The following is a 15,963-nucleotide window of genomic DNA, read 5'->3' as shown; positions in this document are numbered from 1 at the left end:
AAATGGTTTTGGTGACTGTTGCTTTATAATATAGTTCTAAATCAGGTACAGCTAGACCACCTTCATTTAATTTTTTTTTCATTACTTCCCTTGAAATTCTCGACATTTTGTTGTTCCATATGAATTCTGTTATTTTTTCTAGGTCATTAAAATAGTTTCTTGGGAGTCTGATTGGTATAGCACTAAATAAATAGATTAGTTTAGGGAGTATTGTCATCTTAATTATATTCGCTCGGCCTATCCAAGAGCACTGAATGTCTTTCCAATTTAAATCTGACTTTATTTTTGTGGCAAGTGTTTCCTAATTTTGCTCATATAATTCCTGACTTTCCTTTGGTAGATATATTCCCAAATATTTTATACTATCGACAGTTATTTTGAATGGAATTTCTCTTTGTATCTCTTGCTCTTGGATTGTGTTGGTTATGTGTAAAAATGCTGAAGATTTATGTGGATTTATTTTGTATCCTGCAACTTTGCTAATGTTCTGAATTATTTCTAATAGCTTTTTAGCAGAGTCTTTGGGGTTCTCTAAGTATACCATCATGTCATCTGCAAAGAGTGATAGTTTGATTTCCTCATTTCCTACTCTAATTCCTTGAATCTCTTTCTCGGCTCTTATTGCCGAAGCTAGCGTTTCTAGTACTATATTGAATAGTAATGGTGATAGTGGGTAACCTTGTTTCACTCCTGATCTTACAAGGAAAGGTTCCAGTTTATCGCCATTACATATGATGTTCACTGATGGTTTTAAATATATGCTCGTTATTATTTTAAGGAATAGTCCATTTATTCCTATACTCTCAAGCGTTTTTAGTAGTAATGGCTGTTGGATTTTATCAAATGCTTTTTCTGCATCTATTGAGATGATCATATGGTTTTTATTAATTTGATTATTAATATGGTCAATTATACTAATAGTTTTCCTAATATTAAACCAGCCTGCATTGCTGGTATAAATCCTACTTGATCATAATGTATTACCCTGGGGATAATTTTCTGAAGTCTTTTTGATAATATCTTATTTAAGATTTTAGCATCAATATTCATTAAGGAGATTGGTCTATAGTTTTCTTTCTCAGTTTTCAATCTATCTGGTTTAGGTATCAGTACCATGTCTATGTCATAAAAGGAATTTGGTAGGACTCCTTCAATCCCTATTTTTTCAAATAGTTTATATAGCATTGGAATTAGTTGTTCTTTAAATGTTTGGTAGAATTCACATGTAAATCCATCTGGTCCTGGGGATTTTTTCTTAGGGAGTTGATTAATAGCTTGTTCTATTTCTTTTTCTGAGATGGGACTATTTAGACTACTTACTTCTTCCTCTGTTAATCTGGGCAAGCTATATTTTTGAAGGTATTCTTCCATTTCATTTAAGTTATCGAATTTATTGGCATAAAGTTGACTAAAGTAGCTCCTAACTATTGTTTTAATTTCCTCTTCATTAGTGGTGAGTTCTCCCTTTTCATTTTCAAGACTAACAATTTGCTTTTTCTCTTTCCTTTTCTTAATCAGATTTACTAGGGGTTTGTCTATTTTGTTGGTTTTTTCATAGAACCAACTCTTAGTTTTATTAATTAATTCCATAATTTTTTACTTTCAATTTTATTAATCTCACCTTTTACTTTTAGAATTTCAAGTTTTGTGTTTGTTTGGAGGTTTTTTATTTGTTCCTTTTCTAGCAATTTTAGTTGTAAGCCCAATTCGTTGGCCCTCTCTTTCTCTATTTTATGCAAGTAGGCTTGTAGAGATATAAAACTTCCCCTTATTACTGCTTTGGCTGTATCCCACACATTTTGGTATGATGTCTCATTATTGTCATTTTTCTTGAGTGAAATTATTAATTATGTCCATGATTTGCTGTTTTACCCAATCATTCTTTAGTATAAGATTATTTACTTTCCAATTATTTTTTGGTCTATTTTCTCCTGGCTTTTTATTAAATGTAATTTTAATTGCATTGTGGTCTGAAAAGGATGCATTTACTATTTCTGCCTCACTGCATTTGATTTTGAGGTTTTTATGTCCTAGTATATGATCAATTTTTGTATAGGTTCCATGAACTGTTGAGAAGAAAGTATACTCCTTTCTGTCTCCATTTAGCTTTCGCCAGAGATTTATCATATCAAACTTTTCTAGTATTCTATTTACCTCTTTGACTTCTTTCTTATTTATTTTGTGGTTTGATTTATCTAATTCTGAGAGTGCAAGGTTGAGATCTCCCACTATTATAGTTTTGCTGTCTATTTCTTCTTGCAGCTCTCTTAATTTCTCTTTTAAGAATTCAGATGCTGCATCACTTGGTGCGTATATGTTTAATATTGATACTGCATCATTATTGATGCTACCCTTTAGCAGGATATAATGCCCTTCCTTATCTCTTTTAATTAGATCAATTTTTGTTTTTGCTTGATCTGAGATGAGGATGGCTACCCCTGCTTTTTTCGTTTTGCCTGAAGCATAGTAGATTCTGCTCCACCCTTTTACTTTTAGTTTGAATGTATCACCCTGTTTCAGGTGTGTTTCCTGTAAACAACATATAGTAGGATTCTGACTTTTAATCCAGTCTGCTAACTGCTTCCTCTTTATGAGGGAGTTTACCCCATTCACATTTATGGTTAGAATGACTAATTCTATATTGCTTGCCATCCTGTTAACTCCTGCTTATGCTTTTCTCCTTTACTTCCCTCTTACCCCCCTACCCAGTATTAAACTGGTGAACACCACTTGCTTTTCACAGCCCTCCCTTTTTAGTATCCCTCCCCCACCTTAAAATTCCTCCCATTATTTTACCCCTTTTCCTCACAATTTCTGTATTCCCTTCCCCTTAGCTTACTCCTTCCCTCTCACTTTTCAATGAAGTGGAAGAAGTTTCACCATAAATCAACTATGTCTATTGATACACACTATGTTCATCTCCCTCCTTTCTTTCTCTCAGATATAATAGGCTACCTTTGCCTCTTCATGAGATATAGTACCACCACTTTACACTTTTTTTATGATATAATTTCCTTTCCACTTCTAGTTTCTAGGACAAATTATATATATGTTCTTTACATATTTTTATGGCAGAAGTATAGTTCTCAAGATTTCTTTTTACCTTTTTAGAAATCTCTTGAGTTCTGTATTTGAAGATCAAACATTTTATGTAGGTCTGGTTTTTTCATCAAGAATAGATGGAATTCATTTATTTCGTTAAATGTCCATCTTCTTCCCTGGAAAACGATGCTCATTTTTGCTGGGTAAGTTATTCTTGGCTGCATACCAAGTTCCTTAGCTTCGGAATATCATGTTCCAGGCCCTTCGTTCTTTTAATGTGGATGCTGCTAGATCCTGGGTTATCCTTATTGTGGTTCCTCCATATCTGAATTGCTTTTTTCTAACAACTTCCAGTGTTTTTTCCTTTGTCTGATGGTTCTTGAACTTGGCCACTATATTTCATTCTTCCATGGCACTATCTATCTCATGTTCTGCTGCCCCTTTTCCCTTTCTCTTTCAAATTTTCCCAAAATCAGGTCTTTTCTAGTGAGTCCCATCTTTTCATTATATAGCCAAAATATTTAAACTTCAGCATCAGTATTTGGACTTTCAATGAATAGTCTGAATTAATTTCAGTATTTATTGATTTGATCTCCCTGGTTTCCAAGAAACTGTTAAAGAAGTTTTTTTTCATACTAAAGAGGAGAAAGGGATCTGTGTGTGCCAAAATGTTTGTAGCAGCTCTTTTCATAGTGGCTAGAAACTGGAAGATGAATGGATGTCCATCAATTGGAGAATGGTTGGGTAAATTATGGTATATGAAGGTTATGGAATATTATTGCTCTGTAAGAAATGACCAAAAGGAGGAATACAGAGAGGCTTGGAGAGACTTACATCAACTGATGATGAGTGAAATGAATAGAACCAGAAGATTGCTCTACACTTAAATGTTGTATGAAGATGTATTCTGATGGAAGTGGATATCTTCAACATAAAGAAGATCCAACTCACTTCCAGTTGATCAATGATGGACAGAAACAACTATACCCGGAGAAGGAACACTGGGAAATGAATGTAAATTGTTAGCACTACTGTCTATCTACCCAGGTTACTTATACCTTCAGAATCTAATACTTAATGTGCAACAAGAAAATGGTATTTACACACATATATTGTATCTAGGTTATATTGTAACACATGTAAAATGTATGGGATTGCCTGTCATGAGGGGAGGGAGTGAAGGGACAGAGGGGATAATTTGGAAAAATGAATACAAGGGATAATGTTATAAAAAAAAACTCACTCATGCATATATAGTCAAAAAATTTATAAATAAATTTTTTTTTAAAAAGTTTTTTTCAGAACCACAATTCTAAAGTATCAATTGTGCAGAGTTCAGCTTTTCTTATAGTTAAGTTCTCACAGCCATATATTGCTGTTGAAAAAACCATAGCCTTTACGATATGGATCTTTGTCGGTAAGATGACATCTCTGCTTTTCAGTATGTTATTCGGATTTGCCATAGCTTTTCTTCCAAGGAGCAAGCATCTTTTAATTTTGTAGTTGCATATGCCTTTGTGTATATACCCATATGAACATGGTTGGTTATTGTCCTTTGTTCTCAAAGAAGACCAAAATGGCATCACTATGTCGAGTTGAGTTACAGTGTGTCCGACTGTGGCTATCAGACCAATACAAATTTGGAATGCTCAGATACAAATAGTCTCTATGAAGATTAGGGATGGCTTCTGTAACTGCACATCTCATATGTCATCTGAGCTAATTCAGTTCTACTTTGCTCATGGAACACAGCACCTTCTCTGATGAGGGCATGTCATCCTGGGTAATCCTGTGTCAGTGTCTCCCATGACGTACAATCAATTCTACAGTTCTTAAGAGAGACCTTGAGAGTGTCCTTTTATCGCTTTTCTTGACCACCTTTTGAGCACTTGCCCTGTATGAGTTCTCCATAAAATAATCTCTTTTGCAAGCATTCATTGGCATTCAAACAATGTGGCCAGCACTCAACACATATTATATATAGAGTACTGTAAAAGTCTTTGCGTATATATGTATTATTTGTGCATAGTATATTTTTATGTATACATGTGTATGTGTCTATATAGAATAATTCTAAAGCTATTAAATGTAAGGTAGGCATCTAGGTGAACAGAGGAAAGAATGTCAGTTCTGGAGTCAGGAGGGCCTGAGTTAAAATCCAACCTTAGACACTTACTACTGTGTAACCCTGGGCAAGTCACTTAATCCTATTTGCCTCAGTTTCCTCATCTGGAAAAGCAAATGGCAAACCACTCTAGTATCTCTGCAAAGTAAGCCCCAAAAAGGAGCTGAAATGAGTCAACAACAGCAATATATACAAGGTGGAGAAAAATCAAATCCCTTAACTTGCCTGGACCAACAAATTTTTCATCTTTAAAATGAAGAATTTGACCTAAAGGACTTCTAAACTCCCTTCCAATTCTAAAGTTATACGATCCATGTGGTAGTCCACATGTGTTCTCTGAGGACAGGTAATACCTCATTTTTGTGTTTTTTATCCCCAGTGCCTGTGCACTCACAGGACATGGAGAGAAGGGTTTGGATCTGTGATTTCTTTGGTATAAGGATCTCTCAGGTGAGGAAGCTGTCTCTATCAATGCAAGATGGCACTTTCTCTATCACTTAATAGTCTGAAGGTATTGCCTCACTCTAAGCCCGGGGGTTCTTAGAGTTTAAATGGCTTGCCGGGTGACTTCCCACAATGTGTCAGATGTGGGAGTCATATCCAAGTCTTTCTGGCTTTGAAGTCATTTCTACTCATTTTGCAATGTTGTTTGCTAATTTGATACTCTGAATTATCTGCAAGTCTTATTTCCCATTCAACTACTAGTCATTGTGCTAAGTGCTAGAAATACAAAAAGAATAGCCCTCTGTCTTCAAGGCAAATACAATCTAATGGGAGAGACAATAAACAAATAAGAGTAGACAAGCTACATACCAGATAAGTTGGTAATAATTAACAGAGGGAATTTTCATTATATAGCCAAAGTATTTAAACTTCAGCATCAATATTTGAACTTCCAATGAATAGTCTGAATTAATTTCAGTATTGATTGATTTGATCTCACTGTTGTCCAATTGCTGTCCTATTGGCCTCAATTCCTTATCTGTAAAATGAGCTGAAGAAGGAAATGGCAGGTATCTTTAGCAAGAAAACTTCAAAGAGTCAGGCAGGTCTGAGAAAAAACAAAAATGACCGAACAACAAAGGAACTGAGGAAAGCCAGGGGACAGATAAGAAGGGAGGACATTCCCTGCATGTGGGACAGCCAGCGAAAATGCTCAGAGCAAAGAGCAGTGTTCTTAGAATAACAAGGTGTATCACTCAGTTAAAGACAACTTGGCTGAGAATGATTCACCTGGATTATAAAGGGCATTGAAGGCCAAAGAAAGCATTTTATATTTGACATTTTGTATACACACCGGCAAGCCCCAAAAGGGATGGCTAGCCACCAGTTCTTAAATATTGAAAGAACTGAGCTGCATTCATCTCTGAGGGCATCTCTAATTAGAATAGATAAACAAGGTAAGCTGGTCTGGAGGGGCATCTCGGAATCAGAAAAATCAATCTACAAATTGCAAATGGACTAGATATGGCCCTATTCAAAGGTAAATCCACTTAGGACCATTCAAAGTCATAGGAAACAATCTGTTAAAATTAATTATCTGAAATAAAAGGAAACTGAGGGCAAAGTTACCCAGCTAGCTGTGATTTAATCTGCAAAATAGAAGATGGTTTTTATAACAAAAAAGAATTAGGGCAGTGAGGTGATACAGTAGATAAAGCACCAGCCTTTAAGCTGGAGGACCTGAGTTCAAATTTGGCCTCGGGTACTTAATGCTGTTTAGCTGTGTGACCCTGGGCAAGTAACTTAACTCTATTTGCCTTAGCAAAAAAAAAAAAAAAAATCTAAAAAAAGAGTAATTGGGAAAATGTTTTTTGAACATAATTCAATTGAATATCACCTAACAAGTTAGCCTATGCCAGAAATCCTTTCCTCCAGATGGTACCTTTTGTAACCAGAAACATTTTGGGAAAGAAGAATCTGTGGTGAGTGGTTAGTAGTCACTTCCCATCTTTCTTAGAACAGTCCATTACTCAACTTTCACTCTAGCTCAGAAAAAAAAGGGGCTTAACTTAATATCTGGCTAACTTTTCTCCATCTGCAACAAAGGGACATAGTCTCTGGTCAACATCCTTTTCTACTAAAAAGAGAAATTTAGCTTTTTGAAAAACCTTATAAAACTTATGTTTTTTTTTATTCTTCTAAATTATCTGCTACTCAATAGTAAAGTCTTCTAATCTGTCTATTCACTAAATCTATAAGTAAACTGAACACAATACTCATTTATCTGTGTTATTTTGACTTAGCTTAGGACTAGCTTCTATGCTGTAATTAGACTAAAAGTAAATTTTAAAATAGGTAATATCTTTTTTAAATCTAGAATCTGAGTTGGCAGAAATCTCAGAGATTATTCAGCCTAATCCCTATTTGAAATATGAAACCCTTCATCAGTATCCTAAGCACAGTGTTATCCAACGATTACATGGATACCTCTTATGATGCAAAATAATTTCACACTCAAGGCCATTATTTTTACTTTTGGACTTCTCTTATTATTAAGATGTACTGCCTTATTAAAAAGGTTTGAGCCAAAATATATTTAATGTGTTCCAAGAAAAATATGATAAAGGAAATTAATAGTAAAAAGATATAATTATCACTTTATGGTCAGGAAAGTAGGTTAAACAACCTATTGGATGTTAGTGAGACAAGATATCTTATTTGATAACTTTGAATATCAGCAAAAGGTAACAGAACTGGTTTCCCTGTGGTTGACAGAGTTTTTTTTAAATAAAAATAACCCCAAATACTTTTGAATGACCTTAAATGGATAAGATTTTTTTTTCCCATATAATTGCAGATGTCCTTTATTTTAAGGAGGGAAGTATTCCATTAATTAAGGCAATTAATTTTATTTTTTACAGTAGTATTTTTTTCCAAATACATATAAAATAGGGGCAGCTAGGTGGCACAGTGGCTAGAGCAACAGCCTTGAATTCAGGAGGACTGGATTTCAAATCTGGTCTCAGACACTTAACACTTCCTAGCTGTATGACCCTGGGCAAGTCATTTAACCCCAGCCTCAGGAGGGGGGGCAAATACATATAAAATAATTTTTAACATTTTTTTTAAATAAAATTTTAATTTCCATATTTTCTCCTTCCCCTTTAAGAAGATAAACAATTTGATATATGTTATATATGTGCAATCATATAAAATATATTTCCATGTTAGTTATGTTGTAAAAGAAGAAACAAAACAAAAGGAAAAAACTATGAAAAAAATAAAGTGAAAATAGTATGCTTAATCTGTATTCAGACTTTATCATTTCTTTCTGTAGATGTAGATAAGCATTGGATCATTGTATTGCTAAGAAGAGCTAAATTAGTCATAGTTGATCAGTATTCCTTTTACTGTGTACAATATTCTCCTGGTTCTGCTCACTTCACTTTGTATCAGTTCCAGGTTTTTCTGAAATCACCTGCTCATCGTTTCTTATAGCAAAATAGTAGGGAATTAATTTTAAAGAATTTAAAAGATATTACTATCTGTGTGACCCTGGGCAAATTACTTAACCTCAATTGCCTTTCAAACAAATAAACAAACAAGAATTTAAAAGACACAAAATAAATAAAGTAGGAAAAAAATAATCTCATACTACTGGAGTCTTTTAACTTAAAAGAATTTTCATCCTTTAATAAATAATAAGAGTTTGAGGTTGTATTTGAATTCAGATCTTCCTGATTTTAGATTTCACATTCCTCTGTGCCTCTAGCTGAATAATGTTGGGTTCCCCCCCCACACTTAATAGTATTCATTTTTTTCAATTACATGTAAACATAATTTTCAACATTTACTTTTTTTTCTTATAGCTTTTTATTTACAAGATATATGCATGGGTAATTTTTCAGCATTGACCTTTGCAAAATCCTCTTTTTTAACTTTTCCCCTCCTTCCCCCCACCTCCTCCCCTAGATAGCAGACAGACCCATATATATTAAATATGTTAAAGTATTCAACATTTACTTTTATAAAATTTTGATTTCCTTTTTTCTCCTTCTCTCCCTCCCCTCCCCAAGACACCAACCTATCTGATATAACTTATACATGTACCATCATATTAAACATATCAGAATGTTTTTAAATGCATAAAATAAAGTATTACAAAAGAAATCCATCATATTGAAATATACCTTTCAAAATATTTAAAAAAAAATAAATTCATGGATCTCAGGTTAAGAACTCCTGCTCTATAGGGAGTTTTTAATTTGGATATTTAAAACCCTTTATGACACTTTTGAACACCTTTAGCAAGTATATGGTCTCCCTGCTTTATGCTTTGATTTATACTAATTTGAACCAAATCTCTGTGGCTTTATCTATCAAGGACCTTGGATAAACGTAACATAATGTAAGTATTAGAATCCAAATGTGATAGTTCTACTGTCATTGATGGTGAAGATAGACTATTATGGGAATTATGGCAGATCTGTTCCATTTCATATATATTTGTTTGCCTCCTTCCAGTTCCAAGTCTTAGAGTTTTCATGATGGTATAGCTTAATTGGGCCTAACACTGATAACAGGCTTGTTTATTCCACCTTTTACATCTTTAAAAACAAAACAAAACAAACAAACAAAACCACCTTCTTTAATGAATATTCATCTTCCCTGTAATTTTGCAAATGAGCCTATATTCTAAGTTGGTATTATCTTTGGCAGTCAGGTCTTTTTTACTTGGCAAAGATATTGTGTTTGTTGGCTGAAACATTTTCTGGACTCTTCTTTGTAGTAACTGTCAAACTCTAAGAAATGGCAGTTTTTAGAACCAGTCTTAACTTTTAAGTTTATTTGGTCTTTTTTTAATTTTTAATTTTTTTTTATAATTTTAAGTCCTTTTTCTGTTTAATAGTATCAACAGCTGATTTTGCAGATTAGATTGCAGATAGTTTAGATAATTTGCTGTGTTTTCTTAACCATATTTCTGAATGCTTTGAGAGCAGAGACTGGAGTATGGATTTTTTTTTATATTATTTGTTTTATTTTGCTATTTTTTGTCTTTCTTTGTATCCTCAGTGGTTAGCACGAATGCTTTGAATATGGTAGATGCCTAAGAAATACTTGTCCTCTTGAATTAACTAATTTTTAATTTGGTTATTAGATGACACAGTGGATAGAGTAGCAGCCCTGAAGCCAGATAGTCTCATCAAATCTAGCCACAGATACTTATTAGCTGTATGACCCTGGGCAAGTTACTTAACCCTGCTTGCCTCAGTTTTCTCATCTGTAAAATGAACTGGAGAAGAAAATGGCAAACTACTTCAGTATCTTTGTCAAGCAAATCCTAAATGGGTCGAAATGAGTCAAGTAACTAAAAAAGTGACAAGTCAATAACAACAACAATTAGTTTTAACTAACTGTTAATGATCTAACTTTGTATAGACAATAGATTCAGAAATGAATCCTACATTGGTAACTAGTAATTTCTTACCTAGTAAGAGGAATTCATTTCATTTTGGGGGGTGATATTTGCTACGTGTTATGTTAGTACCTTATGACTTTCCACTAGAATTTCTTACAGTATTAAATCATAGGATTTTTGTATAATCTATAAACTTTTAATCTCTTTCATGTCTTAATCCTAAACCATATGCTTCAGTACTTTTCACCTTTTAATCATCTTCCCATTGAAGACATCAAGTATATGTTGATTTGGTTTGGAAGATTTTGTCAAGTTCTTCATATCATTTCTTTCCTTCTTCCTCCTCTACAACATATGGCACATATAAAGTACATAGACTGAAATTATGCTGATCTATTTGTTTACACTCATAAAGTTCACTTCCAGGTCTTATGATGTTGTGTCATATGAAATCATATTTCTTAGAAATAGCCCTTGGTAATAGGATGAAATCCACTCTACCAGTTCCTTTATTTGTTTCTCCGGAAAAAAAAAAAATTGTGAACAATTCGGCATCTTGTCTTTTCTTTCCAGTTTAATTTATAGTGAGAATGTTAATTGCAAATGGTTCCATTCATCCAGTAATACCTCTTTTCAATTATTAAATAAAGATCTAACAGTTACAGTGCCAAAATTTAAATTAGTAGTAGGCAAAAGGAGCAGGAAAAATAAGGAGACCCCAAAATTCTATTTGTGCTCTGCTTGTTCTGTTTTTCAGTTATCTCTTAGATATGTTGAAACATATAAAAGCAAAGGGATACTAACTTTTTTTTAATGCCCACACATTTATCTGTTTGTCTTTTTTATTTAGGAAAGAAGAAATCCAAGTTCAAAACTTTTAAAAAATTCTTTGGAAAGAAGAAGAGAAAAGAGACTTCAACATCTGCAAGTAGCAGTAGCTGGAAGCCAACCCAATCAGAAAGTGATGTCATTGCTCCAGTATCTCTGCCCATTGGCTATGACTCAGAGGATGAACTTGAGTAAGTTGCAGACTTTGCCTCTTATTGAACATCAGTCCATAATTTATTAAGCACTTACTATATGTCCAGTTCTAACATTTTTATGATATTAAGGTTCTTCTAAGTTGGTAAAAAGAATGAGTTCAGATGATACCTCCCATAGGAAGTCTCTTCAATGTGAGAGGGATTTAAGAATGCTATTATTTTCTTCCAGAAAACAGATTTTATTAGGATTGTATGAGTGTTATGAGTACAAAGAATTTGAATCCATGAGATATTTCATATTTTGAAATAACATTTTGGAAGTAATAAAAATAGAATATTCAAGATGTCTTGAATAATTCTCTTCTTCCTTAGAATAGTGTTTTCTGCTTTTTTCCATATTCTCCTGTGGCGAGAATTTTTACCCAAAAATCTTTTTAGATCTTGGCAGACTTTGAACTCTTAGAAAGAGACAACCCATTTGGGAAAAGCCACTTATTTAAAAGAGAATTCTTGAATAAATGAAAAACATTTATTAAGTTATTGCTGTGTATATAGCACTGAGAATAGGATAGAAATAGAGAGGGATAGAGATAGGGTATAGTTCTGTGATTGCACTGATTTAAGGAATTCTCAGATCAGGAAACTTTCACTTTATCAATTCAGGTGAGCTGCTTGTATAGTCTTAAAAAATTGGTCACAGCACACAGAAGTTGAAACTTGTCTAGAATCATGTAGCTAATATGTGTTAGAGCCAGGATTGAAATTGTGTCTTCTTAGATCCAGGGCAAGCTCTTTATCCACAATACCATGATTATTCTTTTGCTGTAAAAAAGGGGAGGGGGAGCATTTCTATGACCTGAAGGAAATAAAAACAACTTTTAAACATGGAGATTTATATATATATATGTATATATATAAAACAATCCAGAATCATCTTAAATTTAGCCAACAGTTTTCAGGGAAAATAACAGTTCCCCAGGATTAGAAAGTTAATAGAAGCCAAATTTTGTCTCCTATTAATATTAATTTTGCCAACACTGGATACACCCTAATAAATGCCCCATTGCCTAATAAATACCCAATTGAACTGTTCACCAAAATGTTTCCCTTACCTAGGAATGGCCACCTGGTGGCAGCAAACAACTAAATATCTTTGGGGAATTTGATTTTTTTTTTTTTTTTTTATTCTTTTCCTTTTTTTATTTCTTCTCTTTCCTTTCCTTTTCCCTTTCCTTTCCTTTAACTTTCCTTTCCTTTCCTCCTCTTCTTTCTTTTCCCTTTCCTTTCCATTTCATTCCATTCCATGATATCAAATAGCACCGTTATCTAGGATACACAATTGGTATTCAAATCTTTTTAGTAGCTATCTGTCAGCATTTTGGAAATAGATTGCTATATATGTATACACACACACATACACACACACACACATATATATATATATATATATATATATATATATATATATATATATATATATATATATATATATATATTTATAATGATTAGAACTATGCAAAAGTGAAAGACTACCTTAGTAGAACATTTGCCTTCCATCACTAGAGACCTTCACAGTAAGACTGAACCTTCTATATATCACATATTTTATAAACACATGTGCACACATACTCATATATACATACTATCTAATGCTTAAGGTAAAAAGCTGGATTAAATAATCTTTTAACTTCCTTCTCATATGAAGATCCTGTGATTCTGTGCCTAGGAATTCTTTGCCATTTGAGTGCTATTTAAGAATGTGAATTCATAGAACTGCATGGACTTCCTTAGAGTGATATTCATTTTGCAAACAGTGCTTCACAAAATAGCCTTCAAGACTATTTTATTGGCCCATTACTAGGGTCAGATTTTCACATGCACAAATACAACAAATTGGCAACATCTTCAATTCGGTGTATTGAGACAAAGCTTTCCTTCCTTCTTTGTCAGGTGTTTAAAATAGACCCTTTTCCACCTATTGTTTGACTGATCATCATTGCTAGGAAAGTATGACTATTAATTTCTACATCCTTTATTGAGAATACATCCTCCATTTATTCTTCATGAATCCTGTCTAATGCCTTGATTATTTATTTAGTTGGTGGAGGAAGGGAACAGTGGGATGTCAGAATTAAGATTAGAGATCAAGATAGTGAGGAAAGAATGATCTAAGAAAATTGGTAATATTCCCATGTTACATTTCAGAGTGTTCCCCATGTTCCTGTCTTGTATAAAGTAATAAAAAGGACCATGGATTTACAAATTTGTAATTTCCATTCAAATACACCATCTGCTGAACCCAGATGCCAGGACATGGGTGGATATTTTGGATAATCTTGTGACCAGACTATCAGACAGCCAGTTCACCCAGCCTGCTGTGCAAACACAGCCTCCAGAATAGTTTCTTTACTTGGGAGCCAGAGCGTCTGCTTGCTTACATACAAGAAATGACTTCATTCTTGCCAGATTTTCCATATAACTCACAGAGTGGAGTGGGGTCAGAACTGAGATTGGTTATGAACTGTTTTTATTCACTCTGCTTACTTGGGGTCATCATTCCTGTCCTACTGTTGTTTTGTTTTTAATAAAATAAAGGTTTCATTCTTCTTGTCTCATGTCACATCTCTACTATGAGAATTCATGTCTCTGAAGTACCTGACATGTAGAAAATGTCTCTAAGAAAGACTGGCTGACTGACTGACTTAGTCCTGAGGGTTGATCTTTGACAATACAAAGATGATGTTGTTAGGAACAACAGTCCTATATTAGTCTGTTTTATGTTCTCAGGCCACGATTACATTTTTTATGGTTCTTATCACTAAGACACAGAGCTATCAGGAGGGAATGAAAGCAAGCATAGCTGAACCTATCTTTTCTGTCCTAGGGATCACAAGGGTACCCTGGGGAACCGAGCCCTTTCACATGACAGCATTTTCATTCCCGAGACGGGTCAAGACCCTCCCAGACCGGCTCGAGTGTTTTCTCAGGAAAATGTGTCTGAGAGGATCAGAGCTTTACAGGTAATACTCTAATCAGTGAGATTTGAGATGTAGAATAAGATTGTAGAAAATTTATTTGTTTGTTTAATGTTACTTCAATGATTTGGATCATCATTTGGATGCCACTGCATCATTCAAAGATCATGATTTCATCTCCGGGGGACTCCTTTTACCAACACAAATCACAGCCTCCTCACTTCTTAGTCCATAGTGTCAAGAGTTGCTGAGGTCCCCTAAAATTCTTCATTTGGTAGGTGGCTAATCCCCCAGGAATTTAGTTCAATCCAATTGGCATTTGTTAAGTCATTGCTCTGTAGAAGGTCCAAGGACTGCAAAGACAAAAATGAAAAAGGGTCCCTGCTTTGAGGAGCTTGCATTCTATTAGACTTTTCAGATTTAGGTTATCTGGTTCCCAGTTTACAGTATTCATTGCCTAACTCATATCTAAAGCCTTTCCAAGTTGGGTTGGGCCCACAAGGACCTGAGATACCACTTCCATAGCCTTTGAGGACAAGACTTCATTGGAAGCTTCATTGATAGTAAAATCATTCATTCTCAAAAAATTTCTATCCTTGTCCATGGTTACAGAGTTATTTCTGAGACACTATTAGGAAAGAGCATAGACTTTGCAAAATGAGTTTCTTAGTTCAATCTTTAGCACTTAGCATGAAACCTTAGCGCGGAGAAGACATTTAGTAATATTATTGATTGTATAGTAATATTATTGATTGTATTTTTAACTATATCAGCCCCCTAAAAATTCTGTTTATAAAACTCCAGAGAATATTTCTTTCTTTTCTTTTTTTTTTACGTTACAGATGAAAATCCAATATAATATGAAACTGGGCCCCCCTCCTCCATGTGGGATTCCAAATAAACGAGGCGATGATGCCGGCATGAGTTCTGAAGATGATGGATTACCCAGGAGTCCTCCAGAAATATCTTTGTTACATGATATAAATGCCAGCACAACAACAAAAGCAAGTATCACCATCAACATCCTGTGCTTTTGACCCATTTGTGTAACAAAGGGCAGTTAGATGTTTGTTGGGGAACCTGCTCTCCTTCCTTTTTCCTTTAGTTTATTCCCAAATAGCATATGTATCTATGGAAGGGAAGTGCTAGCAGATTTTATCAGTTAGATCAAACCTTTGATGGATTGGGGATGTGAAAGCCACCAACTATACTTGTTGGGTTTTTTTTCCTTTGAGTTGAAAGTTAGTCTTTCTTTAGAGATGACTCGAATAACATATAGGGCTTGGGTATCCCAATTTTCCTTGAAACACATTTAGGAAAAACATCCTGTCACCTTGCCACTTTTGCCAGTGTATGTAACAATCTATTTTCATAGTCTTCCAACTCTTTGGTGAAGAGAGGGAAGTATTTTGCCTCATCTCTCCTCCAGAGCTAATCCTGGTCATTATAATTATGTATCATTCAGCTTTGTCGTCT

The 15,963-nt window shown here is 34.2% G+C and overlaps 1 protein-coding gene across 5 annotated transcripts in view; it reads left to right on the top strand.

Annotated features, from left to right (window-relative positions):
• The window catches only part of CRACDL (CRACD like), a 227,623-nt gene that overhangs the window by 160,402 nt on the left and 51,258 nt on the right, over window positions 1–15,963 (top strand). For all 5 annotated transcript variants that reach the window (XM_074300363.1, XM_074300362.1, XM_074300361.1 and 2 more), the window contains 3 exons: window positions 11,380–11,548; window positions 14,397–14,532; window positions 15,330–15,491. In XM_074300363.1, the coding sequence (XP_074156464.1) occupies window positions 11,380–11,548; window positions 14,397–14,532; window positions 15,330–15,491 (467 nt within the window). The remainder of the gene's footprint in view (window positions 1–11,379; window positions 11,549–14,396; window positions 14,533–15,329; window positions 15,492–15,963) is intronic.

Source organism: Sminthopsis crassicaudata, chromosome 3 (genome assembly GCF_048593235.1).
Source record: "Sminthopsis crassicaudata isolate SCR6 chromosome 3, ASM4859323v1, whole genome shotgun sequence".
NCBI classification, from domain to species: Eukaryota; Metazoa; Chordata; class Mammalia; order Dasyuromorphia; family Dasyuridae; genus Sminthopsis; species Sminthopsis crassicaudata.
This window is presented reverse-complemented; position numbering and strand designations above follow the sequence as displayed.